Source organism: Epithele typhae (genome assembly GCF_022376455.1).
Source record: "Epithele typhae strain CBS 203.58 chromosome Unknown BXZ73scaffold_40, whole genome shotgun sequence".
NCBI classification, from domain to species: Eukaryota; Fungi; Basidiomycota; class Agaricomycetes; order Polyporales; family Epitheliaceae; genus Epithele; species Epithele typhae.
Window position 1 is genome coordinate 97,158 of NW_025954231.1, and position 26,267 is coordinate 123,424.

Sequence of the window (26,267 nt, forward strand, 5' to 3'; positions counted from 1 at the left end):
CAGCGCCGGCAACTCGTCCGCCGTCGAGCACGGCTCAGGCGCGCCGGCCTCGCCTGCGCACCTGGCGGCGACGTTGCGGACACTCCCTCCTCCCTCCCCCCTGCTTGCATGCCCCCTCCGTCCCGGCATGTTTCATGCCATAGGAAACTACTTTCATGACCGGCGCGGCACTCTCTCCAAGGCGGTGGGCTATGTCGGCGGCGCGTACATGGTTGGGCGGTACATCTCCGAGCGGCTTGAGGACGTTCGCAAGTCCATCCTTCAGGAACGGGCGGCACAGGAAAAGTGAGCACCCCCCACCCCTGCGCGTGGTTCGGCGTTCTCAGCGCCGTGCTCGCCGCCCCAGTCTCCGGCGGCGGTTCGAGCAGAACCAGCAAGATGCGTCGTTCACCGTCATGGCGCTCCTCCCCACCCTCGGCGGCCACATCCTGCAGGGCATGGACGTCGAAGGCGTGACACAAGAGCTGCAGTCCTACTCCTCCAAGACCCCCCGCGCTCGCATCGAGTTCCAGCACCCCACCGCCCCCTCCGAGTCCAGCGTCACCTCGAGCGTCGACGCCGCACGTAGCCCCGGGCAAGACGGCCGCTCCGACAACGGCTCCGCCTCCGTGACGTCCTCCGTGGACGCTGTCTCGACCCCCGACATGTCCGCGTCCTCGGCCTCCTGGGTCGATCAGTTCTCGCTCGGGTCGTCCCAGGTCTCCGCCGTCTCTCCCGCCGCAGCTCGCGAGGCGTCCGACTGCGGCTCTAGTGCGGCCGTCGACCTCTCCGACTCGATGCTCACGACGAGCTCTGCCTCGAGCTCTTCCGCCGCTGCGCCGTCTGTGAGTTCTTCCGACCTCCGAACTAGCCTGCATTGTGCCGCGCTCATGCCCCACAGGCGTCCGCAAATATCCTGGCGGTGCTCAGTCCGACGACGAAGAGCAAGGCGGAATTGTGGCGGGAAGTGAAGATACTAAGTGCGTCCGATCCTCGCTTGTCCGGTCCCAATGCGAGGCAACTGACACGAGATGACAGCATTTACTCGAACATTGACTGTAATCTACTCTATCACCCTCCTCACTCTCTTCACGCATATTCAACTCAACGTCCTGGGACGGTCGAAATACATACAATCCATGATTCAACAGGAGCGCGACGAGCGTCTCCGCGAACAGCTTCAATATAGTACCTCAGTGTACTCTCTTTTCTGGGACGACAAAAGCTTCGAGGATCCGGAGACGGACGAGCTGGAGGACGCAGAAAACATATCGGAGGAAACCGAGCGCAAGTACCTCACACTCAGCTGGTGGATCCTCCATGTGGGATGGAAAGACGTTGGGGAACGTGTGAGACGGGGCGTCGAGGAGGTTTTTGAAGGGTGCGGTGTTCTCGTCACCTCGGTCGAACACATATTGACCTCTCCTCAGCGTCTCCTTGAAGACGAAGCTCAGTGCTGCAGATCTTCATCGTCTCATCAATGATGTACGACGACGGGTCGAGTACGAGGTGACCTTTGAGGGAAAAGAGCGTCGAATAAAGTATGTTCCCTTTACTGTATCCGTTCCATTCGAAGAGCCTGCCGTTTATGGTTTTGTATAGCTTCATGTCAACACTCCTCCCACCCACACCAGAAACCCTTCAACATGTTCTCACCCAAGGAGGCATCCCAAGCTGGCTTGCAATGTCCCCCGACTCTACTTTCGACTCCTTCCTGGTTGAAACGCGGAATTACATCACATCAGGTTCTTTTGAACGAGTTCTCGAAGTTTGCCTGGACCACGCTGCAGAAGAACTCTTCCATGGTGTAGAGAGAAACGTCTTCGGAACCACCACCGACACAGACGACGTCCTCCTGGGCGACCAGGAGCCGCGAGAACGGCTTGCGGGGATGCTCCCTGGCCTAGCTCGTTGGTGCCACATCGCCCTAGAGGGCCTACCAAATGAACTGGTGGATGTGCGTTTGACATCATTCCTCATTCTTCTGACTCTTCACTGACTATCAACACTGCAGGGCTTGGCGGAGCTGCGGGAAGTTTCGGCTCTCTCAGCGATTATATATACAAGCTACGAGGATCGATTCCGGTAATGCACATGCTTTGCACCTTGCTTGTTCTATTTCCTGCTTGCAGTGCTGTCTCGTGCTCTGTAGTCCGTGATTCCAGCGCGGCGTGCCTCGCGGCCCACGGTTCTGCAGTCCAGCGCCGCCCCTACAGGCACGAAGCGAAGCTCAAACGGCCAAGTTCCCAGACAAATGCGAAGGTTGGGCGCAGAGGCAAGGCACGCGTCACCTGCCCGCCGCTCTGGGAGAGTGTCCCCCCAGCGTGAGTGCGCGGGAGATGCACGCTCGGCCCTCCGCCCCAGAGTCCCACACGCTGCTGCGCTCCGCCCGCGGGGGCTGACGATCTCGGTGCGCCCGCGTCCACCGCCTGTCGCTGGTTCGCGCCTCTCGTCACCTAGTCCCCTTTTGCCCGCGTCGCGCGTCCACGGTCCACGGTCGCCTATAGGGACCCACCGCGTCTACACCTGCGCCAAGCCCCGCTCTGCTTCAAAATAGGACGTGTGCGCGCAGACGGATGCCCAACAGGACGGAACACCCTGCGTACGCGCGTGCGACGCTCTCTGCGCGAGAGGTGCGTCCCCGTTCCCATATTATCGCTCCCCCGGACCCTCAGCCCTCAGCCCCCAGGCGTCGGCAGTCCAGACCTCGGGGAATCTGGGCGCTCCGGGCTTCCCCTTCACTCGCAACCCTCTCCCCTTGCGCCGGTCTCAGGCGCGACGCGAGAGAGTTGGGATGAGCTCTCCGCACGGTCCACGGCGCGTTCTGGGTGGCGACGATCCCTCCGCCCCGCCCGGCCACTTTCCGAGAAGTGCGGTTTGGGCGGGCAGAGAGCCTTCGACGCTCCACTGCCCGCGTTCTGCTTCTGGCGTTCCGCACTGCGCATCTGCTACCGTCGAACGCTGAAACGGTGACGAGCGGTGTCGGATACGCAGCAGGATATGTCTTTGCTCGATGTCAAGTGCTGCTGAGCCTGGTATCTCCGTCGACGAGCGTGAGAGGGGTCTGTCGATCGCTTGCGGCGACGCGCACCCGTGCTCGCGACGGGCCGAGTCTGCTCCCGCCGGGGCGCTGCGCTTCGCGGCGTCGAACGTCGAGACGCAGAGCGAGAGCGCGTACGAGAAGCTGAGAAGCCCGCGGCGACTGCACCCCCAGCAGCAGCGGGCCCGGCGATGAGGCGAGACGCGTCGCCCCCGAGGGCCGCGCTTCGGCCCTCTCTTCCCTCTCTCTCTTTCCCATACCCGCTCCCCGTGCCCTCGTACAGTGGGCCCGTGCTCGAGACGTTTACCAGACCTCCGGCAGCCTCCTTTCCGCCGCTTCTGTGTCCCGTCCCCCCGCCTCCACGCACGCCGGAAATTGCGCACCGTGGATCGCCGAAGAGACGTTCGCGTACCAGACGGGCGGACCCCCCGAGGTTACTGCGCGACGGGTGGTTGCCGTAATAACCCCGAGCGCCCGGCGGGAGACGTGGACGCGCCAGCGGTGGACACTGAGAGGTGAAGAGAGGCGAAGTGCGAGGGTCGCATTGCGCGTCGCCTCTGGGGTAAGGTTGTCGAATTCACGGACGGGGTGACGTAGCTTTGGGCCGCGTGTCGGACATCTGGGTCACGGTGTTCTCGAGACATGATAGCACCTGATTGGATTCGTCCGCGGTGGTCGTGAGTTGGAGGTGTGGCTGGTGACGAACCAAGCACGGGCTGATCTATCCGCAGCAGCAGGCGAATACGTGGAACCGGGCCAGGTATTATATCATCCATCACTGGTATACATCTTACACAGCGCAATGACTACTACTTACATGGATCTCAGTAAGCACGCTAACATCCCAACCGCACCATCCATTCACCCGCTAACCCCCCAGCACAGCACCCTCCCTCGAACGCCGAGCGCTCACACCTTGGCCAGCTCCAGCAAATCGACCTCCTTCCCCCCGCTGTTCAGCGCCGCCTCGATGAACGCCACGTCCGCCAACGCCCCCCGCGGCCCGTTGATCCCGTCGTCCTCCCCGCGGACCGCCGCGAGCCAGCTCGCGATCTCCCGCCGCACCCCCGCGCGCTCCGCCTCCACGACCTCCTCCGTCTCCCCCGCGACGCGGCCGCGCGCGTCGCGCACCGCGCACCGCGCGACGCACCGCACCGCGTCCCCGCCCGCCGCGCGCCCGACCTCGAGCCAGCCGTCGGTGTCGGTGACGGCGATCCCGCCCGCCGCGCGCGCGGCGCGCGAGGGCACGGGCGCGCCCCACGAGAGCTCGACGAGCCCGTGCGCGCCGGAGGCGGTCGCGACGAGCGCGTGGATCGTGTCGTGGGGCGGGAGGATGTCGTGCGTGAGCGAGGCGTGCGCGGCGAGGCGCGCCATGGGCGCGTCGCCGAGGACGACGCGGAGCGTGGCGATCGTGTGCTGCGGCACGGCGCACGGGGATTGCGGGTCGCAGGTGCGCGCGGGGCCAGGGCCGGGAGCCGAGAGCCGGAACCCGAGAGCCGGGCGCGGGGGCGCGTGGGGCGGGGAAATCGCAGAGGGCGATCAGGTCGACCATGGGGGAGAGGGGAGGGACCAGGGACGGCCGGGCAATTTCCGGCGAGAGTCGAAACGTCAAAGCGAGCGGAAGACGTAAGCAACGTAGGGTGAGGGAACCGTGGACGGCGACTTACGACACCACCATCAAGCTGCCGCCGAGAGAGGGGGACCGGTCAGGAACGTCTTTCGAAAGCGGGGAAGGTAGAAGTACGCACCAAGAAACCACCCTGATACTGTTATCGCGGAAGGTCGGCGAACGCTTCGTAGCCCTCTTTCGATGTCAACGCGCACTCACGTCAGGGACAGTCCTCCACGGGGTATTCCAGTACTTGCTCTTCTCATCCACATAGCCCACCACGCGCGCGCTGAAGAACGTCACCTTGCCGATCTTCCCCTCCTGGATGAACCTGCGGGCCGCTACGTGCGGCGGCTCCGCCTCCTCGTTCTCCGCGACGCGCCACACGAGCCCCTTGGGCACGTACTTGCCCTCGTACTCGCGGATGAGCGCGCGCCCGCGCTCGACGTCCGGCGCGACCGGCTTCTCGCTCAGGACGTGCTTGCCCGCGGCGAGCGCCTTGAGGATGATCGCGGGCTGGACGGTGATCGGGAGGACGACGACGACGCCGTCGATGTCGGCGCGCGCGAGGAGGGCGTCGAGCGAGGCGGATGCGGACGGGGCCTTCGGGTCGTCGTGGTACACCGCGGGCGGGGCGTCGAGGCCGAGGGCGGTCTGGGCGTCGGCGGCGAGGGAGGAGGCGCTGGCCTCGGAGCGCGAGTAGACGGCGACGAGGGTGACTTCGGTGCTGCCCAGTTGGGCGAGGGCGGGGAGGTGGCCTGCCGGACTGGGTCAGAGTGTAGAGTCGGAAGGAGGTGAGAGTGGTCGGAGAGAGCGCTCCGCGCGAAATCGACATGGCTCCGCCTGATCTCGCCATGCACTGGTTTCTCCGCGAGAGCCGTCGCGGACTGTGAACGTCGTCGAAGCGAGATCGGGTCGCGATCACCAGCGTCCTCCATCACCCGGGGAGGACGGGGATAATGGCAGCATGAAGGGGGACGAAACGTGTCTCGACCGCGCGAAGGCATCACAGAAGGAGCATGTGTGCGGAGTACTCACTTTCCTTGGCGAAGATACCGGCGCCGAGGAGAGCGAGACGGGTGGGTGAAGCAGTCATGGTGAGGGGCAGGAGACGACCGAGGACTGGGAGAAAAGCCAACAGTTTATTGCCAGTACTTGTTATGTCACATTCGCAGCTGAAGCGGATGACTGTCACAGGTTGCAAATCGGCGTCTGATGCGGCGAAATCTCGGACGTTCGTGCACGCCCTGAGCGCTCGCTGTCGCCTCCTGCCACGAAAGAGACGTTGTTGCGCACACAACGCCCGCCCAAGTGAGGTGCGTACAAGCTGATTTGCCCGGCTGCGTACGTTGCCCTGCTTACGGCCGTCTGGCTATGTTCCTCCTGTTCGTCACAGACTTCCCCTTGGACCCGGAGCTGCCCCGGAGTTTCCAGGGATCTTACCAACTCCATTTCCGCCTTCTTGCCCGCACACCAACACCAGCCAGCACCCTCGTCTGCTCCACTGCGCGTGCCGACCGGCCCCCAGCACGAGCCCGTCACCCCGCCCCCGGCCCACGCTGGCCCACGGCACGCCTCGCGCCGACGCGGCCGCTCGCGCCCAGCCGCGCACCCAACCTCCACCCGGACAATCCTCGGCCACCCCGTGGCGGATGGCCTGTTCCAAGCCTCGAGAGATGATATCGGCACCGCTTCGCCCCTCGTCCTTTAAGAGCTTACATCCTTGCGCCCCTCCGCCCGCCCTCCCCGTACCCCGTCCCGCGCGAAACTCCCGCCAGACGCTGCCATGACGGTCACACCTGCACCCCCGCCTGCCACAGACAAACTGCCCGCCGACTTCCTCTGGGGTTTCGCCACTGGTTCGTTCCCCGATCTTTCCGGCTCCGCTTCTTGTCCGTGGGCGGGGGCTCGTGACCTGCCCATAGGCCTGGCGGGGCTCCGCTGAATTACAGATTGTACTCACTCGCTCGTTTTCTCTCTCGCTCATAGCGAGCTTCCAGATTGAAGGTTCGACCGACGTCGACGGCCGAGGCAAGTCCATCTGGGACGACTTCTCCAAGCTCCCCGGAAAGACCCTCGACGGCCGCGACGGCGACGTCGCCACGGACTCGTACAACCGCTGGAAAGAGGACCTCGACATCCTCTCCCAGTACGGCGTCAAGTCTTACCGGTCGGTTCCCTCACAGGCACTTCGCCGGCCACATTCTTACCTTTTTGGGCTCGCGCTCGGCCTCCCGCAGTTTCTCCATCTCCTGGTCGCGCGTCATCCCCCACGGAGGTCGCAGCGACCCGGTCAACGAGGCGGGGATTCAGTGGTACTCGGATCTGATCGACGCGCTCCTCGAACGCGGAATCGTTCCCTTCGTGGTCCGTGACCTTGTCCTGTCCAACTCAATGCCGCGCTTCTGATTATCCGCGGTTGATCCTTCGCATCCACACAGACACTCTACCATTGGGACCTGCCCCAGACTCTCTATGACCGCTATGGAGGCTGGCTCGACAGGGAGATCGTCCAAGACTACGTGCGCTACGCCAAGGTCCGTTCCGGCGGGATGCCCACCGTGCGCCGTCGCTAACATCATGTTCGCCTGCTGTCTGGCAGCTTTGCTTCGAGCGGTTCGGCGACCGCGTCAAGTTCTGGTGCGTGCCACTGATTTGCCTCAAGGCACCCGCGTCCCTCAGCTCACCGTCGCGCCCGTGGTCACGCGCCCCTCGCCCCCCGTCGACGCGCCCGTCCGCGCCCCCAGGCTGACGCACAACGAGCCGTGGTGCATCTCCATCCTCGGCCACGGCCGCGGCGTGTTCGCCCCCGGGCGGTCAAGTGACCGCGTGCGCTCCCCCGAGGGCGATTCCTCGACTGAACCATGGATGTACGTCCTCCGCCGCCCTCGCGTCCTCCACCCTGCTCACCTCACCGTGCCGCCCGCCGTCCGCGTGCCCGATGTCCCCGCCACCCAATCCCCGGACCTGCTCTCCTCTGCCTCCGCCGCCCTGGCCTCGCTCGTGCGCGATGGACGACACCCAGCGTCGGGCACCACCTAATACTCGCCCACGCATACGCGTGCAAGCTCTACAGGGACGAGTTCAAGGCCGCGCAGGGCGGCCAGATCGGGATCACCCTCAACGGCGACATGGCGCTGCCGTACGACGACAGCCCGGAAAGTGCGTGTCCCGTCCTCTTCTTCATCGCCCTGTTTTCCTCTCTCTTCCCGCCGTTCGCTCGGGTTTCGCACCCCTTCTCGGGCTCTTTACGCGCTCTGCGCAGCTTTCTCCACCCCGTGCGTCTACGGTGGTTTTCTCCCCCTCCCCTTCAATGCCTCAGAAGCCCCCGTCTGAGAACGTGGCTATCTCGCGCGAACCCTCCACATTGTGGATCGCTAACCGACCCCTTTGCGTCCACATAGACATCGCCGCGGCGCAACACGCGCTCGATGTCGCTATCGGTATGTCCGGGCCCGCGCCCTTATCATCCTCCCGCTCACAAACCCTGTTCCATCCCGGTGTCGTGCAGGCTGGTTCGCGGTGCGTCTCTCTCTGCTTCATTTATCCTCTGACAACCGATGCTCACGGGCGCTTTCGTGCGCAGGACCCGATCTACCTCGGGGACTACCCGCAGTACATGAGGGAGATGCTCGGGGACCGCCTCCCGCGGTTCACCGCGGAGGAGATTGCGGTCGTGCACGGCTCGTCCGAGTTCTACGGCATGAACACGTACACGACCAACCTCTGCAGTACGTCCACCATATCCCTCTGGAGGCTCCCTGTCACAGGTGCGCTAAACCGCCGTCTGCAGAGGCGGGCGGGGAGGACGAGTTCCAGGGGAACGTCGAGTACACGTTCACCCGGCCGGACGGGACCCAGCTCGGGACGCAAGGTGCGTGGTTCGCGACCGACGACCGCGGCGCGGAACGAGGCTGACGCGGGCGCGCCCGTCGACAGCGCACTGCGCGTGGCTGCAGGACTGTGAGTGCGCGCACGCTGATGTTCCGGCCCATCTGACCGCTCATGGCGCTGCGCTCAGACCCCGAAGGATTCCGGCAGCTGCTCAACTACCTCTACAAGGTCCGTCCGTCCGCCACTCCCCTCTCTTTCCCTTCACCCCGCGAGACCAGTCGGCTGACGCCCGACCGCGACGCGCAGCGGTACAAGAAGCCGATCTACATCACCGAGAACGGGTTCGCGGTCAAGGACGAGGACGCGATGCCGCTCGAGCGCGCGCTCGCGGACACGGACCGCGTGCGCTACTTCGCGGGCAACACCGCCGCGATCCTCGCCGCCGTGAACGAGGACGGGGTCGACGTCCGCTCGTACTTCGCCTGGAGCCTGCTCGACAACTTTGAGTGGTGCGTGTCGTCCGTTCCCCGTCTCCTTGCGGCCGCGACGGCTGACGCACTGTGTACCGACGCACAGGGCGGACGGCTACGTGACCCGCTTCGGGCTCACGTACGTCGACTACGACACGCAGAAGCGCTACCCGAAGGAGTCCGGCAAGTTCGTCAGCAAGTGGTTCACGGAGCACGTACCCGCCGCCGCACCGCCCGCCGCCGCCGCGCCCGCGAAGCTCGCGCTCCCCAAGGTCGCGGACACGCAGAGCCAGTCGAGCACGAGCTCGCCGACGGTCGAGACGGACGAGCCCGTCGCGGCGACGAAGCGCGCGGCGAGCGGCGCCGTCCAGAAGGTGCGTCGTCCCTCCTGCCCTCGTTCGCGACCACGGGCACGTTCGCTCACGCAGTCTCGACGCGCAGCCCAAGAAAAAGAAGTCGAAGAAGGCGCCCTTCGCGCGCTTCACGGCGTACGTCTCTGCCTTGCTCAACCTGTGAAGGCCTCGGACCGGGACCTGGATCGCCTACAGGGCATAGTACTTAGAGCACTAGACCTTGCCTCCCGCGATCCGGTCCCCGCACGCTTTCCCCTGCCCCTCCGTGTTTTTGTTTTCGACACGCTCGCGTCTCCCCCAGATATCCACATGTACCATACCCGTGCGGCCACCCCCTGCGCCGAAATACCGTACGACCGACCCCCGCACTACCCACCCCCCCTCCGTCTCCCCCTCCACTGTGTATGTAGCTAGCAGCCCGCCCTGAGCACTGTACTTGTATCGCTTACGATGCTTTCTCGTTCTTCCACTACCGCTATACCATGGCTTGTTGACTCTTCTCTCCCGAGTTGACGGATTCGATGCTTCAGCTGTTCGTCTCCAGGTTTACTTCTCAGTGTCGGCTGAAACTCGGAGTGGAGAAGATGGAGGATCCGGGGCGTACGTATACGCCCTCATCCGAGGCGCGACCAGTATGCTTAGTCATGTATACTACGTTCCCACGAGTTGTACAGTACTATGCCGCTGCATTGTCCTAGATCGACATCCATTTTGTCGTCTCATCCACCATCGCCATCTTACCCGACACCCTGTTCGTCATCCGGCATCCTTTCGCCCATACGGCTCTCTTCGTCCACTGTTCGATTCTCATCTTATCGACATGGCATCCCCGCGCACATTACCATCCGCAGATGGCCAACGTCCAACAAGGCACAGCCTTCGGCCGGAATGAGGCTATGTAAAGCTCCTGGCAGCGAGCTCGCTGCCCTTTAGCGAACCCCCATCTCCAACTCTGGTATATCAATGCCCCAAACACTCATTCTAACTGACAACGGTCTCATCATACGAATAGTGACAGAATTGCTTCATCATGCGCCTCCTTGAGACCACGACCGGCAAGTTCTTCGAGGTCAGCAACCACCTCGCGGTACCTTATGCCATCCTCTCACACACCTGGGAAGCCTCTGGCGAGCAGTCCTACGATGAACTGCGGCGTATCACCTCAACATCCTCGTTCTCTTCAGTGGAGGTTGACACCGGCATCTCCGACAAGATCAAAAACGCCTGCGCGCTCGCTCGTGCCCACGGCCACCGCTACCTCTGGATCGACTCCTGCTGCATCGACAAGAGCAGCAGCGCGGAGCTATCGGAGGCGATCAACTCCATGTACGCCTGGTACCGCGACGCCTCGATCTGCTACTCCTTCCTCGCCGACGTCGACGTCCCCGCGTTTGACGCCGGTCGAACCGCGTCCGGCTCGCCCTTCCACCGTGCACGGTGGTTCACCCGCGGCTGGACGCTGCAGGAGCTCATCGCGCCCCGTGCGCTCCTCTTCCTCTCTGCATGCTGGTCGGTGTTGGGCACGAAAGCCTCGCTCGCGGATGCGGTTGAAGCCGTGACAGGCGTGCCCCGGGCGGTGCTCACGCACCGCCTGCGAGTACAGGACGTCAGCGTCGCGCAGCGCATGGCGTGGGCGGCGCGGCGGAGGTGCACGCGGGTCGAGGACGAGGCGTACGCGCTCATGGGCCTGTTCGACATCACGATGCCGACGCTGTACGGGGAGGGCCGGCGGGCGTTCGTCCGCCTGCAGCGCGAGGTCCTCGCGTGCGTCCCGGACCAGAGTGTGCTCGCATGGGGCGCGCTCGCTGCGGACTTGCCCACCGAGCCTCCTGAGCCGCCTCTGCAGCTTCCCCAAGACGTCAACCAGGTCCCTCCTGCTCCCCACCGCCGGCCGCTTCGCGTCGTTGGTCTCTTCAACTTCAAGTTCCTGCGCCCAAAGACCGGCGCAGATCAAGTGCCCCCCACGCTCTCCCCAAAACCCCCTCCTTCCCCTTCCATCGACTCCCTCCCTCCGCCCCTCACCCCCGCCTCGGGCCCGCAGCTCTTTCACTTCGCCCACCGCGCGGACACGCGCCCGCTCTTCGCGCGGGCGCCCCACGCGTTCCTCCCCGCCGCGCGTGTGCGCGGCATCCCTCACGCCGCCTTCGCCGCGCGCCTCGGCGCCGACCCCACCGCGCTCCCGCTCCCCGCGTACGTCGAGTCCCCGCACGGCGTCCGCACGCACGCGGCGCTCGTCCGCGTCGCGCACTGTCTCCCGCACGCGGCGCTCGGCGGCACCCCGCACGACCGCTGGCACTTCGCGCTCCTCGCGTGCGAGCCCGTCCCAACGCCCTCACAAAGCGCCCGCGGCGACGTTCGGGCGGAAGGCGGCGGCGGCCTCGTCGCGCTCGTGTGCGCCGTCGAGCGCGCGCCCGCGACCGGGCTCCTCACGCTCATGGGCGGGGAGATCGGGACGGACGTGGATGCGGACAGGTGCCAGTTCGCCGCCGCCGCGCTGCCCAGCGCGCGACGGTGGGCGCGCACCGTGGTGCTCTCCCCGCAGCAGCTCGCGCGATGCCTTCCGCACGTGCGGGTCGAGGAGGTGTACGTCGCGCCGTCCGCGCCGGGCGACGACGACGCGGCGGGCGGCAGGCGGCCGTCGATCGCGGGATCGCCGCCGTCGCGGGACGGGCGGGAGATCGAGATCGGGGTCGCAGGGTGGGTGGAGACGGTGCTGGAGATGCAGGGATGCAGGGTCCGGAAGAATGGCCCGCGAGGGCTCGTGGTGGCCAGGGGCGCGGACTGGCTGAGCGTGGAGTGGTTTGGGAGGCGGTATGAGCGCGCGGGTCCGCTGCTCATCACGGTCACGGTCAAGGTCTGCCATGAGCGCGCACGAGAGGCCGGGAATGGCGACGTCGAGCACATGTGGTGCTCTGGAGGCGCCTTTCCCGGACAGGCCGCCGGCTTCCACACGTTCACGCTTGGGAACGACCGCCTGGTGGAGGACTGGACGTTCATGCGAGCTGACGGGTCTCCGGCGACGATACGCGTCACCGCGAAGCACTTCTCTGCGTCGCTCTGGTGTTTGGACGTGGAGGTATTAGAGGATACTATGAGGTAGTGCGCGCCCACTTCCTCACCATTCGACTGAACCGCCCATACATAGTAGTACATGTAATGCACAGTTTGCTGTCGGGACGTTTTCTCATGCATATGTAGCTCATGCATGATGGCGGGGCGTTCTCACAGGGATTTATGCATGACCTGTACTGAGGCGACTCCCGCGATTCAACGCGAGTCTCTAGAAACCAACAGAGACAGCGACAAACATTCAGGTCATGTAGGCGTAGGTCAGAAGCAGAGAGAGATTCACGAGTCGGGCCATCTAGTATGATACTCGAGTGCCTTGACGCGCGGTGGGCACCCCGCCTAGTCGGAAGGGCATTACATAAATACGGTCACATAGTCGGTATGCCAGCAAAATACGTGGAATGCCGGTCGGTCGTGGGTCATTTTCGGAGCGCAAACAACGTCCCCACGAGTCCACACCGGCGGCTTGTGCCCTTGGACGGGACCGAGGCCTTGGGGCTCGGGTCCTTGAACTTGCGGTCGCCCCAGAGGCCGGTGCCGAACGTGCGCCGCGCGTTGGAGCAGACGAGGATCGCGGCGGCGAGGAACTCGGGCGCCGCGTGAAAGATGTAGAATGCAGCCTTGGATCCGTCGGTGTTGAGCGAGCCGGGGGCGGTTGAGGAGAGGGAAGTGGTCGAGAAGCGGAGCACGTCGAGGCGGTACACCGTCACGACGGACTGCACGGACAGAGTTCAGGATGAGCACCGACGAGGACCCAGGAGGGGTGCTCACCAGGAGGAAGGTGGCGATGAGAATCAAGACGACCGGCATCTTGGGCACACGCGGGACGTAGAACAGGGCCCAAACCGACACCCCGGCGAGCAAGAAGAACAACCCCAGCCCGATCCCCGCGCTCCCGTACCTGTAAATGCTTCGTAAGAATCTGCTGATGCAGATAGACGAGAGAGAGACTTGCATCATCGCCCGCACCAGCATCGCGTGCGCGCCCGAGTCTATTGCACCCTTGTAGTCCACACCCGCGATGATTCCCAGGATGACCGCGACCAAAAATATGATCGACGCTTGCCCGCACGCGCGGCGCAGCCACATTCGCATCCGTGGGTGGTCTTCGTACACCTCGTGGGACGAGCTGGAAGGACCGGAGTTGTCGCGCAACGACGTGTTTTCGAGGTCGAGGTCAGAGGTCTTGGTCGCCGCATGCGCCGGCGTGAGGGTGGAATGGAGGCGAATCATGTCGGAGCCCATGGTCGAGCCGACGAGGAGGGAGCGGACGAGGTTGAGGAGGTCCTGGCCGATGGAAATGAAGCCGCCGGCGAGGGTGGTTTGCAAGTAGACTTGGAGATTGACGTTCCCGCGGAGGGTATCGCTGTGGGCTGTGCTTGCGCGCAGGGCGTAGGCGACGACGCTGGAACGGATGTGAGAAGAGGTTTGGTAGAGGCAGATAGAGAGGTGACATACCGCTCGATAGTGAAGATGAGTGTGCCTTGCAGGACGAACGTACGGGATCGTGGATGGGCCATGCGCCAGACCAGGATCACAGAAAGGCAGGCAAAGAGGGCGGAGAAGAGGACAGAAGGGGCGAAATCGATAGGGATAGGGATTCCACCAATCGGCGAAGGAAACTGGTGGGTAGAGTTGGAAGACATAGTAGTAGAGTAAAGTAGGGCGCAACGAAGTAGGACACTGACAAGCAGTCAAGGCGTGCAACCTATATAGTTGGCACCGTGCGCGGTGCTGCTATCGTAGTCGGCTCCGTGGCACTGCTTGCCATGCGAGGCCGCGTTTCCGACGCCGCTCGGAAGTACTTCAGCGCAAGTGCCTTTGGGACCGCACCCGTATGCCCGCGGGGGCTGTACGGCTGTGCGCCCGTCGACTTGTCTCGCCGATCGCGCGCGGAGCATGCTGCTGATCATGGACACGGGCGGCCCCGCTGCCATGTGTGCTAAAATCGGAATGTCACAGTCGGTACGAATGCGTGCTGCGACCCCGCAGGTGCGTTGAGAACGGGTATGTTCACGCGCAGTTGATGTCATTGGGGGGGCTGCGATCCGCAGCCGCAAGCCGCTGTTGATTGAGGGGATAACAGCGTATTAGGTTAAGTCGCTTACGTCTCAGGACCCAATTATAGAATCATCGAATCACGTACCAGGAGGATTTGAAGCCTGCATAGCGCACACTCAGCCGGTTTTGCTCGCTACTGACAGTGTTGTGTCAGAACAAGCAAGGGATTCTAGCATCTGACGCACGTTAAGAAAAATCATAAGGGGGAGGCCAGGGGCTAACTGCCCAGTCCCTCCAGTACGCGGGATATGAACGCTCATGCCGGAAACATGACGCAATTTACATATTCAACGTGCGTCTCCGAGTCCCACTAGGCGTAGTGTCATCTTCAGCGTATCCCTGGTAGGGCTCAAAGGACTTGTCGCGAACGACACATCTAGAGCGGCGAAAGGCGTCCGAGGGTTTGGCAGAATCGGAGTCCGCCGCGACCACTGCGCCCAGGCTTGAACATGGTCGCGGCTGCAGTCGTGCACGCCCGCATACGTCGCATGGGCGTCGAGGGTCGAGAAAGTGTCGTACATGTGGATGCTGGCGAAGTGCACGCCGGGCCTTCTTGTCATCGTCCGCGACGTCGAGGGATGGGAAGCACTTGCACCTGGCGACAGTTGAGCATCGGGGGTGTGAGGATGGTGTTCCGGACCACCCCCGTCTGGAGGTGGGCTACTACATCGCCCGAGGACAAGCGCGAACGCGGGTCCTGCCCATGATCTGCGGTCAACCTCAGCCGCGGGACCAGTAAAAAACAGCGAAAGCGCGTCGTTATGGTTCCAGGGCAAAGCGGGCATGACGCTCGCTTCTTCGTCGAGGTGGAAGAGCATGTTGTCGAGGTCACGGAAGTCTTCGAACGCCAGCTGGAATGGCGCCTTGATCGTCGTCGCCTCACAAAAGTGGCGGAGGCGCAGGAGACTCCGCGGGAGGAAAAATGGGTCCGCGGAGTACGGGGGACGAGTGGCGATGTGGACCTGAGATGTCTCCCAGCGAGGGTCGGACGGAGGGAGTGGATCGGCGGAAAAGGTGACCACGCGGATGTGCATGGTGGTGTCGCGCGAGTCGTGCCCGAGCATGGACACGATGCGGCCTGTCGCTCCACAGTGGTAGAGTGGGCGCCCATGGACTGAGAGGTCGTCGTGTCGCTGAAGCAAGAGGTAGCAGGGCTGTCGGCGGGGCTCGCCGTCGATATTCACGACGTCGGTGCAAAGGAGGTTTACCAGGAGGAAGTTTTTTGAAGTGTCTAGATGAAGTACTGGTGCCGTCACGAGCATTCCTACGGGTGTAGCAGTGAACATGAGAGGAGGCTGCAGGGTCTGGAGCGCTTCCGTCTTCTTTCCGGGAAATTTGGAAGGGGAGATACGATCCTGCAAAAGTAGTTTAACGAAACGCATTGACTTCACAGGGGACGTGAAATAAACCTTTATCGGGCGCTTCAGATACTCTAAGTGCCCCTTGGATCCTTCATGTCGCATCTTCCTTTGACCCGAGTACACGTAGGCTGACTGGGCGAAGAGGAATGAATGCTGCCAGAAGTTTGACGTCGACAGAGAGGTGTTGAGGAAAGTCGTCAATGTCTCGGGACCCTCAAAGATCTCTGCTTTCGTCCCATTCCAAGCGAAAAGCGACACATCGCCGGACGTTCGCAGAATCTCTTCTTGTAGTCTGTAGAACGCATTCTGGCCTTCTCCGTATAGTGGAGGGAGATTGACGCCGAACAGACCAAACAAACAGTACGCAGCGTCTTCGATCCTCGTGGTCTCCCGCTTCGACGCCCATGACATCCGCGCTGCCACACTCATGACTGCCAAATTTGTCTCTAGCCGAAGGACCTCGGAGGGGACGGCGGTGATGTCTTGTAGGAGGTCGGCGAATTCGAACTTTGTTCCGAGCGGTGTCCATTCCTTGGAGAGAAAGACCACGATACGCGACGCGAGCAGCTCTTGCAGCGTCCACCCGCGTCGGTGCCACTTGGACTGCGCGAAACCCGTGGTGTCGTCTGAGGTCTGCTGATCCACGGCGGAGACGTCGTTGAGGTAGACGTAGCAGATACGAGCCAGGGAATAGTAACGGAACATAGAGTTGATGGCCTCGGTGAGCTCTGCACTGCTCGTCTTGTCGATACAACACGTATCCGCCCACGCCCACTTGTAGCCGTCACTCTCTGCGAGAGCGAGGAAACCGCGGACCTTGGGCGATACGAGATCGCGAGGAGATCGCGAGAGCAGTGCGGCATCTCGGCAAGGGAGGGTTGTTGTAGAGCCGGAATCTCCTAGTGATGACGAGTTATGCGCTGAGGACTCCGTAACTTCCGGAGGCAGGGGCAATGTGTGAGGACTGGGGCTAGGGGTCTTCTCGACAGCGAGTTCCTTTGTAGTTTCACGGGTTGGGGCCTCCGACGTAACTTCAAACCGGGATTCTCCCGCGTATGTCTGCACCTTCTGAAAGGTGTCCTCTTGAGAATCCTTCAGCCATACGTGGGACAGGATGGCGTATCCTCCAGGCACGTTTTCTGGCCCAGCAAAGAACTTCAACTCCGCTCTTGTCGTGCTAAGAAGCCACATTAGTCTACGAAACAAAAACATCATATTAGCACCAGAAGACTCAAATCATCGCGCAGACCAAGTACCAACGGTGTGGAGGCTGGAAGGAACTCGGTGAGAGACGGGAGTTGGAGGCAGACGGGCTGCGTAAGTCTGATAAATTCGTCCCGTCATTGATATGAACATTGAACGCCCAACTTGATATGACGCACGGACCTCTGGTGGGGTCGGTTGCGCCGGCTCTTCGAGATCTTCGGACGCAGAGACGGTCTTTCGACCGGCCGCGGGTTACAGTTTGACTGTGGATCAAATTCTCCTCGTCGGAGCGGGAGATCTGCAGATATCTTGAGGATCGACGTGGCGGCGAACTTAGGCAAGGGAGTGAGCGCCCGCTTACAGGCGCCCGCCTCGCAGGATCCCCGGGTTAGCCCCGCGGTCACTCAAAGTACGATTGTAATTCCAGCCTTCCTATTGTACGGCTAGACGTGGAGATACTGTATGACACAGAAATAATGCATTTGGTACTGTACGCATTAGTGAGCGCACTGCGCTGGCATTACTAGGTACGCCGGATGGGCTAACAAGCTCAACGTTCACAGAGGCACGGCCGCCTCCAGGCTCGCGTGCCACTCCACAACCTTCGGATGCGCCTTGACCTGTGGAAGGAAGACGGTCAGTAAAGCGACACACGCGCCAGCACGGGCCACGCACCTTCTTCGGGTCGAACCCGAGCACCTGCAAGCCCTCAAGGGATGCAGCGCGCGAGAGCGCGACGTAGCTCTGTCCCTTCTCGAACACGCTCCGGAGGTCGACCCGGACGTGCTGGATCGTCTGCCCCTGGCTCTTGTGGATCGACATCGCCCACGCGAGCACGAGCGGGAGTTGTACGCGGCGTGCGAGCAGCTTGCCCTCGTTGTCCTCCACCCGGAACTCGTCGCGCACGACGAGGACGACCTCTGTCCCCTGCTGCGTCCGGAACTCGACCAGCGGGTACAGCTCGTCGTCCTTTGCCTTGCCCTTGGCGCTTGTGGGCGGAGAGGCCTGGTGGGGGTGCTCGGGCTTGACCGCGGGCGCGGGCGCGATGTTGGCCTCGCCGGAAAAGGTTTGTTTGCAGAGCGCGATGGGTGTGCGACCGTCCGGACCAAGCTGGACGTTGCGAACTGCACTGTTGGCCTTCGAGCTGCTGCTGCTGCTAGTGGAATCTTGGGATTCTGACTTGGTGAGGCTTAGGGGCTTGTCTAGTGAGGCCGTCAGGCTCCCCATGCTGGCCTGGCAAGCGGAGAGCGTGTAGAACCCGAGGACGCGGCCGACGGTGCCGTTGACGAGTTTCTCGTCGACGTTCTTCACCAGCATCACTTGCGCATCCACCTTGAATGCGACCCGGGCCGGGACAACCATCGACTCGAGGACTCTCGGGTTGGAGCCAGAGTCTCGGGCGACGAACGCGTGGATGGCACCGGGGAGCGCAGCGAGCCTGGTGGTGTTCGAGCGTTCAACTTGGGCGCGGAGGGGGTAGAGCTCCGTTGGGACAATTCCGGAAGGTAAAGCAGGCAGAGATCGTGACAAGGACGTGAATGTTGTGAGAGCAGAAGGCGAGATGGTCCCTTTCCGGAGCTCATTAAGTAGCTCGACGAATTCTGTGGAATTTCGGATTAGTTTACAGGCGATCACGGAGGCAGAAATCAAGGGGACGGATGTTCTGGTTTATCTCTGATCGAGCCTCTGCGAAACTGCAAGCAAAAAGGCTAGCATCGGGGCAAAGGGTAGGTCTGTGGTAGTTGCTCCGCCAAAAAAGAAGGCGAAGCTCACAAAAACCAGTCTCAAGCGACTTACGGGTATCTTTTTGCCGATAAACTTGCGTAAGGGTAACGGTGTGTTCAATACACTTCTTCCATGAATCGCTCTCAAAAGCGAAGAACGGCTCGGTGCCAGACTTTGTGACTGGTGGTAGCTGAAAAAAGTCGCCGGTGATAATAAGCTATCACAACCGGGATAAGCATCTCATGTATCAACAATATATATGCGCACATCGTACCTGGATGCCACCGAAAGGTTTGGTTGTACGCTTGCTGCTTCGTAGTTCATCAGCCAACCGAGTCAAGATATCGAATAGATGACCATCAACCATGGATACTGGAGAGACTTGAGCGAAAGTTCACTTCCTGCCAAAATATGCTCACTTTCGTCCATAATCAGGACCTTGGTATCTCTCCAGCGTTTGTGTGCAGGCTTGCAGGTCTTGATGCAACTGATTTGACGATCGATGTTGTCCAACCCCGGAGTGACGGCACCCCAGGAATGGATGGTCATTCCTGAATGAAAGGTATACAGAGAGCATATTCGGGGGATCTAGAGAGTGACTGACCTCCAATGTTCGATGCCGCCATGCCGGTGCTAGCAACCACAGATACAACAGAGGTATTCTTGGCGTACTTGTGACGCAACGCAGAGATGATCGCCCGCAGAAGGAGCGACTTCCCAGAGCCTTTGAAAGGTCTGAATATGCGCATATATCCAGCGCTTATGACTACTCACCTGCTGCACCAGTGAAGAACACATTCTTTCCTTCATCTACCACCATCTGCAAGATTCTCTTTTGCTCCGCATTCAGGCTCACTCGTTCCGCAGACGCAGATTTGCTCTTGTCGGAGGAAGGCAGAGATACTTGAGGTGAGAAGAAGGCGTCTAGAGTCTTGCGTCTCTTGTTGCTTGATTCAGCGTCACCTTTGCCAGATGCGCTTTGACCACCGGTCGCCTTGCGTTTCTTGGAGGTTGTCGTGTTGGAGGCGGATGCTGAGCCACGTGCCATCGCCGGAGCAGGTGCACAAAAATTCCCGCACCGAGGAGGCCGCGGCGAACGGGGGTGGAAGTGGCGGGGCAAAGCAAGCTGGTGCTGGTTCAAGGAGAGTTCAAGGCAAACGCGTCGCGACGGAGCGCGTCGCAGTCACGTGTTGGCGTGTCCGAGCGTCTGGTACGGCTTATCAGATAAGATGGGCCGAATCGCATGGCATCAGTGGCGTGCTATGATCAAGCGGCTCGTCGCCCTTGTCCCAATCCAGTGATCTGCGTTCTCCCATTCCCCAGCCCGCGACCACCACCACCTCCCCGTTGCCTTTCGACTGCCTCTGGCTCCCTGAAGCAATAACTCGGCCCTCCGAGGACCTCAGCGTTGGCTCCCAGTGGTCAAGGTCGTATCGCTGACGCCAGGTATGCGGCATCAACAGTGCCCCAGCGTCGGGAGCGCAGCATGCTCATCCCCCCTCGGATTGTCTCGCAGAAGCACTGAATCGAGCATGGAAACGATACCTGACCACGAACCCAGTACGAGTGTCTCCACTCTCCGAGGTCTCCGACACCTCGACATGGCGCTCCTATCTGAGCAGTCGTCCTCACCGGCTCCGGAACCGGCGTTTGCCCTCCCCCAGCCTGCACACGACGATCCCTTGGACTCACCTTGGCCTCCTCGACCTTCGTCACCACACAGTGCCCAACAGTCTGAGCCTGGAAGTCCCTCCGGAGATTCCGTGTCGTCTTTCCCCTCCGTCGGTTCGTCGTTCTTCTTCTCCTCTGTCCCGGTCACCCCACCGCATCCCGGCCTCCACTCCGACCCCGAAGACCACAACATGGGCGACTCTACGAGCGGCCTTGTCATCCCCTCGCTTCTTCTCCCATCGCCGTCCCGAAGACCCACGCCATATGGTCAGACATTAGGCGGGATGCGACTGCTCCTCCTCGGCCCGAAGGGTGCCGACATGAGCGCCATCGCGTCTCAGCTCGTCGATGATAATGAAGACGTCGTCGAGGTCGGTATCTGGGAGGAGGTCAAGCACGAGCCGGGAACATGTCGCGGTGGGCGGAAGACCATCCTACGTGTCTCCACGGATTGGGTGGAGCAGAGGGACAGGCATGGCCTTGAGCGCGTCGAGCCTGCGAGGAACGTGGAGATTGTCGAGCTCCCGGCGTATGATCCCGACACAGAGGTACGTACACCATTACGAAACTCCGTGGCTGGCTCTGATGTCGAATGCCTGCAGGCTGATACCGTCATCGACCGCGTATTGCCTGTGATCCACTCCCCTTTCCGCGAAGTCCTCGAAATCCTCAGCCGCGAGCACCCTCCCACTGGCACATTGGCACACTTGCTATCGTCATCTTGCACACCTCTGTACACCGCTCTAATCCTGCTTTCTGACCCATGTGAGTGTTTCAACATGACCCTACGGCCTTCAACTGAATGTTTCCCCGTAGTATCGTTCTCGTCTGTCGAACGGTCTCTTGTGGAAGCTTTGAGTTCGCACATCCCCGTCATTCTCCTTCCGACACCGCCATCTGCCCTTCTAATCAACTCGGTTCATGAATCCTCAAGATACTCTTCGCATATCTCCTCATTCCGGCCCGTATCCCTCGATGCGCTCCGCGTAGGACTCTTCCGCACGCCAAATATCCTCGCCTCGCTTCGATCAGAAGCCGCTTCCCGTTTCCTCCGCTGGCGTGAAGTTGAACGCGCTGTAGAGCGAGTTCGATGGAGCACGGCCATTTCCAAGGTGTCCATGCACCCGGACATCATCCGCTCTCCTTCCACCGGATACGAGAAGAACGATCGTTGGAACAAGGAGGCATGGGAGGCGCAATGGGAGGGCACGCTCTCCCAGGAGGTCGCTCTTCACCTTCGACGGCAGCGCTCGAATTCCACCCGACGTATCGCCCCGTTGTCTTCCCTCTCCACAGTCAGTCGCTTCTCTTTCCCGCCTGCAAGCTTGGACGACTCTACAGACAAGCGTAAAGGCCTGCTGTCCCCTCCTTGTACCTCCGGCTTCGACCCTCTTCATCTCCCGTCGCTCGTCGTGTTCTCCTTCACCTTACTGCGCGCCGTGGGGACGCGTTTCACCCGCGCATTAGGCTTGCACCCTCGACCCCCTCTGAGGCGGCGGTCATCAACGATCACGAATTCCATTCTCGAGGAGAAGATCGAAGAGGAGAGTCAGCTGCGTGCGGGCCGTGGTGTGGGATACACCATTGGCCTCGGCATCGCCTTCGTCAGCGCGTTCTGTGCTGGCATCGGGCTGGGTATTGTCGCCGCCACGGGATATCAATTTTAAACGTGCGACTCGCTCACCGATGGGTTACCTACGGTCTAGCATCTTGCACGGCTACCCTCTGAGAGGGATGGGATGAGTTTTTTCTACTGCGCTGGTTTCCGGCCACATCTAGCATTCCTACAATCTCTACGCACGCACTCATTTACGACCTCCATCACGAACCCTGCCTGACGTTGCTTGCCGTCTCCGTACATACGGCTTTCTGTATTCACACATGTCTCCTGTGCTCCGAACCGAAAGTACGCGGTACCCACATATAATGTATTATTTTGAGCGTATAGTTGGGTCTATCAGAGCGAGAGGCCACTGGGCCCGCTTCCAAATGGGCGTCAACGTTTCGACAGTGCCCTACACTCGGATGCGCGCGCTCCCAGCATCGTCCTCATCTCGGACTGCCACTACCACTCTCCACTAGTCTCTGTAACTTGACCTCTGCGACACCACTCGTCAAGTACCATGACGAAACACAGCAAAAACAACACCGCGTCCTCTATCTTTTCTTACGCTGAATACAAGAAGTTGGACTATGGCACAAAACGAGTAAGTTTCGTCTTCCCTCCCGAGTCTGCTAGAGTTAATGAACGCGCAGCAACGTCTAGGGAACGAGTCCATGCGTCGCTTCGATGCGTGCGCACTGTGCTTGCAACGCGCGCGTGACCCCGTTGCGTGCCAGAAGGGCCACCTGTTTTGCAGGGAGTGCGTCTTGACGGACCTTGGTGCGTGACCAACCATGTCATTATCTCTTTCCCCCTCCCTCTGCCCCTTCTATCGCTCCGAATCTTCACATCTACTTTCAAGAACTCCAATGTCGTTGTTTCTCCGACATCTCTTCTTCATCACGGGTGCGGGGCGACTGTGCTGACCTTTGCACCTCGCAGTGACCCAAATCGGTGACATAAAGAGGCAGAAGGTCAAGCTCGAGGCCCTCGAGAAAGAAGCGGAGGAGGAGCGCCAGCGGGCGAGGGAAGCAGCGCGGGAGCGCGTCCTGCGTGAATTCGAGAAGGGCCAGCTCGGGCTCGCCGCCACCTCGACCGTCTCGACCGTCTCGGGACTCGACGGCTCAGCAGGTGCGTGCTTTCGCCTCCCACCTCCCGCTCTTCCCCCGCATCCCCCGTATCGCCCATTCAATCGCGACTCATTCGGACGCACGAACCGCAGCCCGGGGGACGAAGCGCAAGTTCGACTTCGACGCGAGCGAGGTCGAGGGCCTCGCGCGCGAGGCGGAGGAGGCCGCGCTGCGCCAGATCGAGCGCGAGCAGGCGGACGCGCTGAAGAGCAAGCTGCCCGACTTCTGGCTCCCGTCGCTCACGCCGACGTACGCCGGGCCCGCGGGCGCGGCGCCGACGAGCCTCGCGGACATCAAGCTCCAGACAACGTGCCACGGGGGGCCGCCGCACCCGCTCGCGTGAGTCGTCTCTTCTCGGGTTCGGTCGTGTGGCGTCGAGGAGACGGGGGCGGGCGGGGCTGACGCGGATTGGGCGGACAGGAGGAAGCATTTGATCGCGGTGAAGTGGTCGTTCGACACGTCGTTGGGGTCGGCGGGCAAGTCAGTAGAGGCGACCCCCGCATCGACGGAAAGCGGGGAGAGCACCACGGCACCGAAGGGCGCGACGCGAGAAGAGGAGAAGCCGCCCATTTGTCCGTCGTGCAAGAAGCAGCTGTCGAACAACACGCTCCTGCATCGTACGTCGTTGCGTTTTCTTGCTTGACTGGCGCCGAATCTGATATCTCCTCCAGTCATGAAGCCGTGCGGACATGTGACGTGCAAAACATGTACAGATACCCTTGTACGGCCGGCGAAGCAGTGTATTCTATGTGATGTGAAGCTGGACAAGAAGGATATTATTGACCTCACGAGAGAAGGTAGGCCTTGCTATTTGCTGCTCCTAGTCATCTGCTGAACCTCCACAGGAACTGGATACGCGGCTGGCGGTCTCGCAGAGACATCCAAGAAGGGTATTGCTTTCCAGGGATGAGGCCTTGAGGGCGGCTACCATTTTAGATGCTTTGATTGAGATGTGTACGCGTACTGCACATCGTGGGTCTATACCGCACAACATATATCATTCAACCCAGTCGTCGTGCTCAGTAACATCTACTACTGCAATATGCGCATACATCAAGTCCGGACGACCAAGAACTGCTCCGGGATCTCTGGGATCTCGTATGATGATAAGGCGACATTGACATCAGTCGTGCCGTCCGCATTCGAGTGTACATTGCGATCAACCTGGTCGAGCAGGACATTAGTTCGAGCACGACCGAGCACGACGTGCATACAGTGCGCACCTGGAAGACCCGAGTGTTAAACCCAAACTGCCTGACGGTTGGTCGGCATTGGCGAGCGATTGACAGGATGAGGTCCAGTGACTGCTTCGGGACGTCCTCAGACCCGAAGTCCAAAGGTCTGTTGATGTGGACTGCACGAAGCTTTGGTGCTTGTGCAAGACAGGGTCCCAACGCGTCCTGTGGTCGATTTGCATCAGCAGCCTAGTACTTGCACGGAGAGTCTTCGAATGTAGTGCCTACCAGGTCGTCCTGCTCCACTACAATGAACAGCTGCTCAAGCACTACACACCGTCGGCAGATGTCCATGATGGCGTCGATGGTCATGCGCATCCGATGCACCGAGAAGCGGGTGATGCGAGAGCCGTGCGCAGAGACGACGGCCGCGCAAAATGCGTCGTCGAGACGATGGTTGACGTGCCCGCCTACGGTGGAGATGTGAAACTGTTGCAGCGGCGCATGCGAGAGGAGGGCGAGGACGGATTTCTGCCATTCGTCGAGCGCGGTGTGCTCGTCGACGGTGAGGGTGATGGACCGGAGGCGGGAAAGGGTGTTGTGGTGGGTACAGAGCTCGCTGAAAGCGTGCATGTCCTGGGAACGGAGAACAGGAAGGCTTGAGTGGATAGGGATTGGGGTGTGGGGAGACACATGAGAAAAGAGAGTCAAGTACTCACAAAAGCGGTCGATAAACCCTCCATCCCGAGACCTACGACCCCCTTGTAATTCCCAGAAAGCAGCGTCCAAAGACCGTCGTGGGTGAGCTTGGGGCATCCAACGAAGTATATGTACTCCAGATTGGTGACGTAGGGCGCGATGCTTGCGACCACTTCATCGTTGATCCGTGGAGACGACTGCATCAAGGCGCTGGGTCAACTGGGGTGTTGCAGAGCGATGTCGGTGCTCGCTCGCCTGACAAATGACTGAGAGGTATTGGAGCGTGCCGCTTGTATTCTTGCACCATGGGAGGAGCATGCTTGCTACGGCGGCGCTCGGCATGATGAGAGATAGCTTGCGGAGGTGTGTGAAACGAGGGAGGATGGCGGGGTCGTAAAATCCGGCATGCTCGCCGTTGATCTCCAGCTCTTGTAGCCGCGAACACTCGACGAGTGTGCTTAGAACAGATGATGTGAGCGATCCGTGCCTGGTCCATGTACATGCGCGTAGGTTGACGCAGTTCCGGATGCCATCGAGACAGGCGGCAAGTACGAGGTCGTAATCTTCCGTTTGTAGAGCCTTGGGAAAGTCGCGAATCGCTGACGACGTCATCGCTGAGGGCGGAGGGAACGAGAATAATAAGAGACCCATACCCAGCTGCTGCACTAGCTTTGCAAGATGCGGATAGTCAGCCAGTGTTTTGAAGAGCTTTATGACCTGCAGTTAAGGAGATGCTCAGTTCCGCTTAGCGGGCACATGCCCATGACTTACCTTGGCTTTTCCTTCTTTATGCCACGCATATATGAACACCCGCTCATAAAGAAGAGGTATTGAAAATGTGTAGAACGACCTGTTGACGCGACAAGCAATGGCCAGATGACTGGGACGTAAGAGATACTGCACGATTAGCGGGAGTAGCTCGAGGGGAAGATCGTTGAAATGAGATATCATCAAACGGCATCGATGTCCAATGTTTTGATGTACTTTTCGAGATTACCAGCGCCAGAATACTGTGCAATAGGAAGACTCGCTGGAAGGGAGGGCTGAGGGAGTTGGTTCAAGTACTCAAAGTGGGCTGCCACTGGCGTACATAAGCTGCCCTACACGGTTCCGAACGGGCCGCCCTGGGCCGCTCTGCCAGCGCCAGTACTTGGCAGGAGGTCTGGGGAGCACATCTGCTAGCAACTTATCTTACATTGCAGTGGTTGTGTTGATCCGGTCACCGTCGGGGGTTAACTGCAAGCCCACTGAGGCCTGAGGGCCACCACATATTGGAAGAGTC

General features: G+C 61.0%; 9 protein-coding genes across 9 annotated transcripts; 5 read left to right on the forward strand and 4 right to left on the reverse strand.

The window, feature by feature from the left end:
- Positions 1-127: 127 nt before the first annotated feature.
- On the forward strand, positions 128-2,068 carry BXZ73DRAFT_50200 (Peroxin-3; the record flags this gene model as incomplete). The annotated part of the gene is made up of 7 exons (XM_048020400.1): positions 128-285; positions 347-824; positions 881-959; positions 1,018-1,360; positions 1,410-1,520; positions 1,582-1,936; positions 1,994-2,068. The coding sequence occupies 7 exons, from the start codon at positions 128-130 to the stop codon at positions 2,066-2,068; spliced, it is 1,599 nt and encodes a 532-aa protein (XP_047875776.1).
- Positions 2,069-3,928: 1,860 nt separating this feature from the next.
- BXZ73DRAFT_50143 (oxidoreductase family protein) lies at positions 3,929-5,724 on the reverse strand (the record flags this gene model as incomplete). The annotated part of the gene is made up of 5 exons (XM_048020389.1): positions 3,929-4,435; positions 4,687-4,701; positions 4,768-4,785; positions 4,848-5,386; positions 5,667-5,724. 5 exons carry the CDS (start codon positions 5,722-5,724, stop codon positions 3,929-3,931), a joined length of 1,137 nt encoding a protein of 378 aa, XP_047875777.1.
- A 690-nt stretch (positions 5,725-6,414) lies between these two features.
- Positions 6,415-9,448, forward strand: BXZ73DRAFT_50284 (beta-glucosidase 1B; the record flags this gene model as incomplete). Its single annotated transcript, XM_048020408.1, has 16 exons — positions 6,415-6,487; positions 6,618-6,798; positions 6,869-6,995; positions 7,070-7,165; positions 7,231-7,268; positions 7,376-7,498; positions 7,654-7,790; positions 8,033-8,071; positions 8,140-8,150; positions 8,215-8,359; positions 8,422-8,502; positions 8,568-8,591; positions 8,650-8,690; positions 8,769-8,977; positions 9,039-9,264; positions 9,380-9,448. The coding sequence occupies 16 exons, from the start codon at positions 6,415-6,417 to the stop codon at positions 9,446-9,448; spliced, it is 1,620 nt and encodes a 539-aa protein (XP_047875778.1).
- Positions 9,449-10,315: 867 nt separating this feature from the next.
- BXZ73DRAFT_20774 (heterokaryon incompatibility protein-domain-containing protein) lies at positions 10,316-11,080 on the forward strand (the record flags this gene model as incomplete). The annotated part of the gene is made up of 1 exon (XM_048017608.1): positions 10,316-11,080. A coding segment is annotated over one exon (765 nt), but the record flags the coding sequence as incomplete, so codon positions are not given.
- Positions 11,081-12,773: 1,693 nt separating this feature from the next.
- Positions 12,774-14,000, reverse strand: BXZ73DRAFT_103361 (uncharacterized protein; the record flags this gene model as incomplete). The annotated part of the gene is made up of 3 exons (XM_048015559.1): positions 12,774-13,070; positions 13,126-13,759; positions 13,813-14,000. 3 exons carry the CDS (start codon positions 13,998-14,000, stop codon positions 12,774-12,776), a joined length of 1,119 nt encoding a protein of 372 aa, XP_047875780.1.
- A 2,016-nt stretch (positions 14,001-16,016) lies between these two features.
- Positions 16,017-16,967, reverse strand: BXZ73DRAFT_24279 (heterokaryon incompatibility protein-domain-containing protein; the record flags this gene model as incomplete). The annotated part of the gene is made up of 2 exons (XM_048017688.1): positions 16,017-16,639; positions 16,787-16,967. Coding segments are annotated over 2 exons (804 nt in total), but the record flags the coding sequence as incomplete, so codon positions are not given.
- A 3,272-nt stretch (positions 16,968-20,239) lies between these two features.
- Positions 20,240-22,045, forward strand: BXZ73DRAFT_50234 (uncharacterized protein; the record flags this gene model as incomplete). Its single annotated transcript, XM_048020403.1, has 3 exons — positions 20,240-20,926; positions 20,981-21,143; positions 21,195-22,045. 3 exons carry the CDS (start codon positions 20,240-20,242, stop codon positions 22,043-22,045), a joined length of 1,701 nt encoding a protein of 566 aa, XP_047875782.1.
- Positions 22,046-22,501: 456 nt separating this feature from the next.
- On the forward strand, positions 22,502-24,021 carry BXZ73DRAFT_50170 (uncharacterized protein; the record flags this gene model as incomplete). The annotated part of the gene is made up of 7 exons (XM_048020393.1): positions 22,502-22,585; positions 22,635-22,761; positions 22,924-23,112; positions 23,204-23,450; positions 23,532-23,728; positions 23,783-23,908; positions 23,957-24,021. The coding sequence occupies 7 exons, from the start codon at positions 22,502-22,504 to the stop codon at positions 24,019-24,021; spliced, it is 1,035 nt and encodes a 344-aa protein (XP_047875783.1).
- A 143-nt stretch (positions 24,022-24,164) lies between these two features.
- Positions 24,165-25,936, reverse strand: BXZ73DRAFT_91166 (uncharacterized protein; the record flags this gene model as incomplete). Its single annotated transcript, XM_048025883.1, has 6 exons — positions 24,165-24,275; positions 24,335-24,511; positions 24,575-24,922; positions 25,006-25,182; positions 25,241-25,702; positions 25,757-25,936. The coding sequence occupies 6 exons, from the start codon at positions 25,934-25,936 to the stop codon at positions 24,165-24,167; spliced, it is 1,455 nt and encodes a 484-aa protein (XP_047875784.1).
- Between the last annotated feature and the right edge of the window lie 331 nt (positions 25,937-26,267).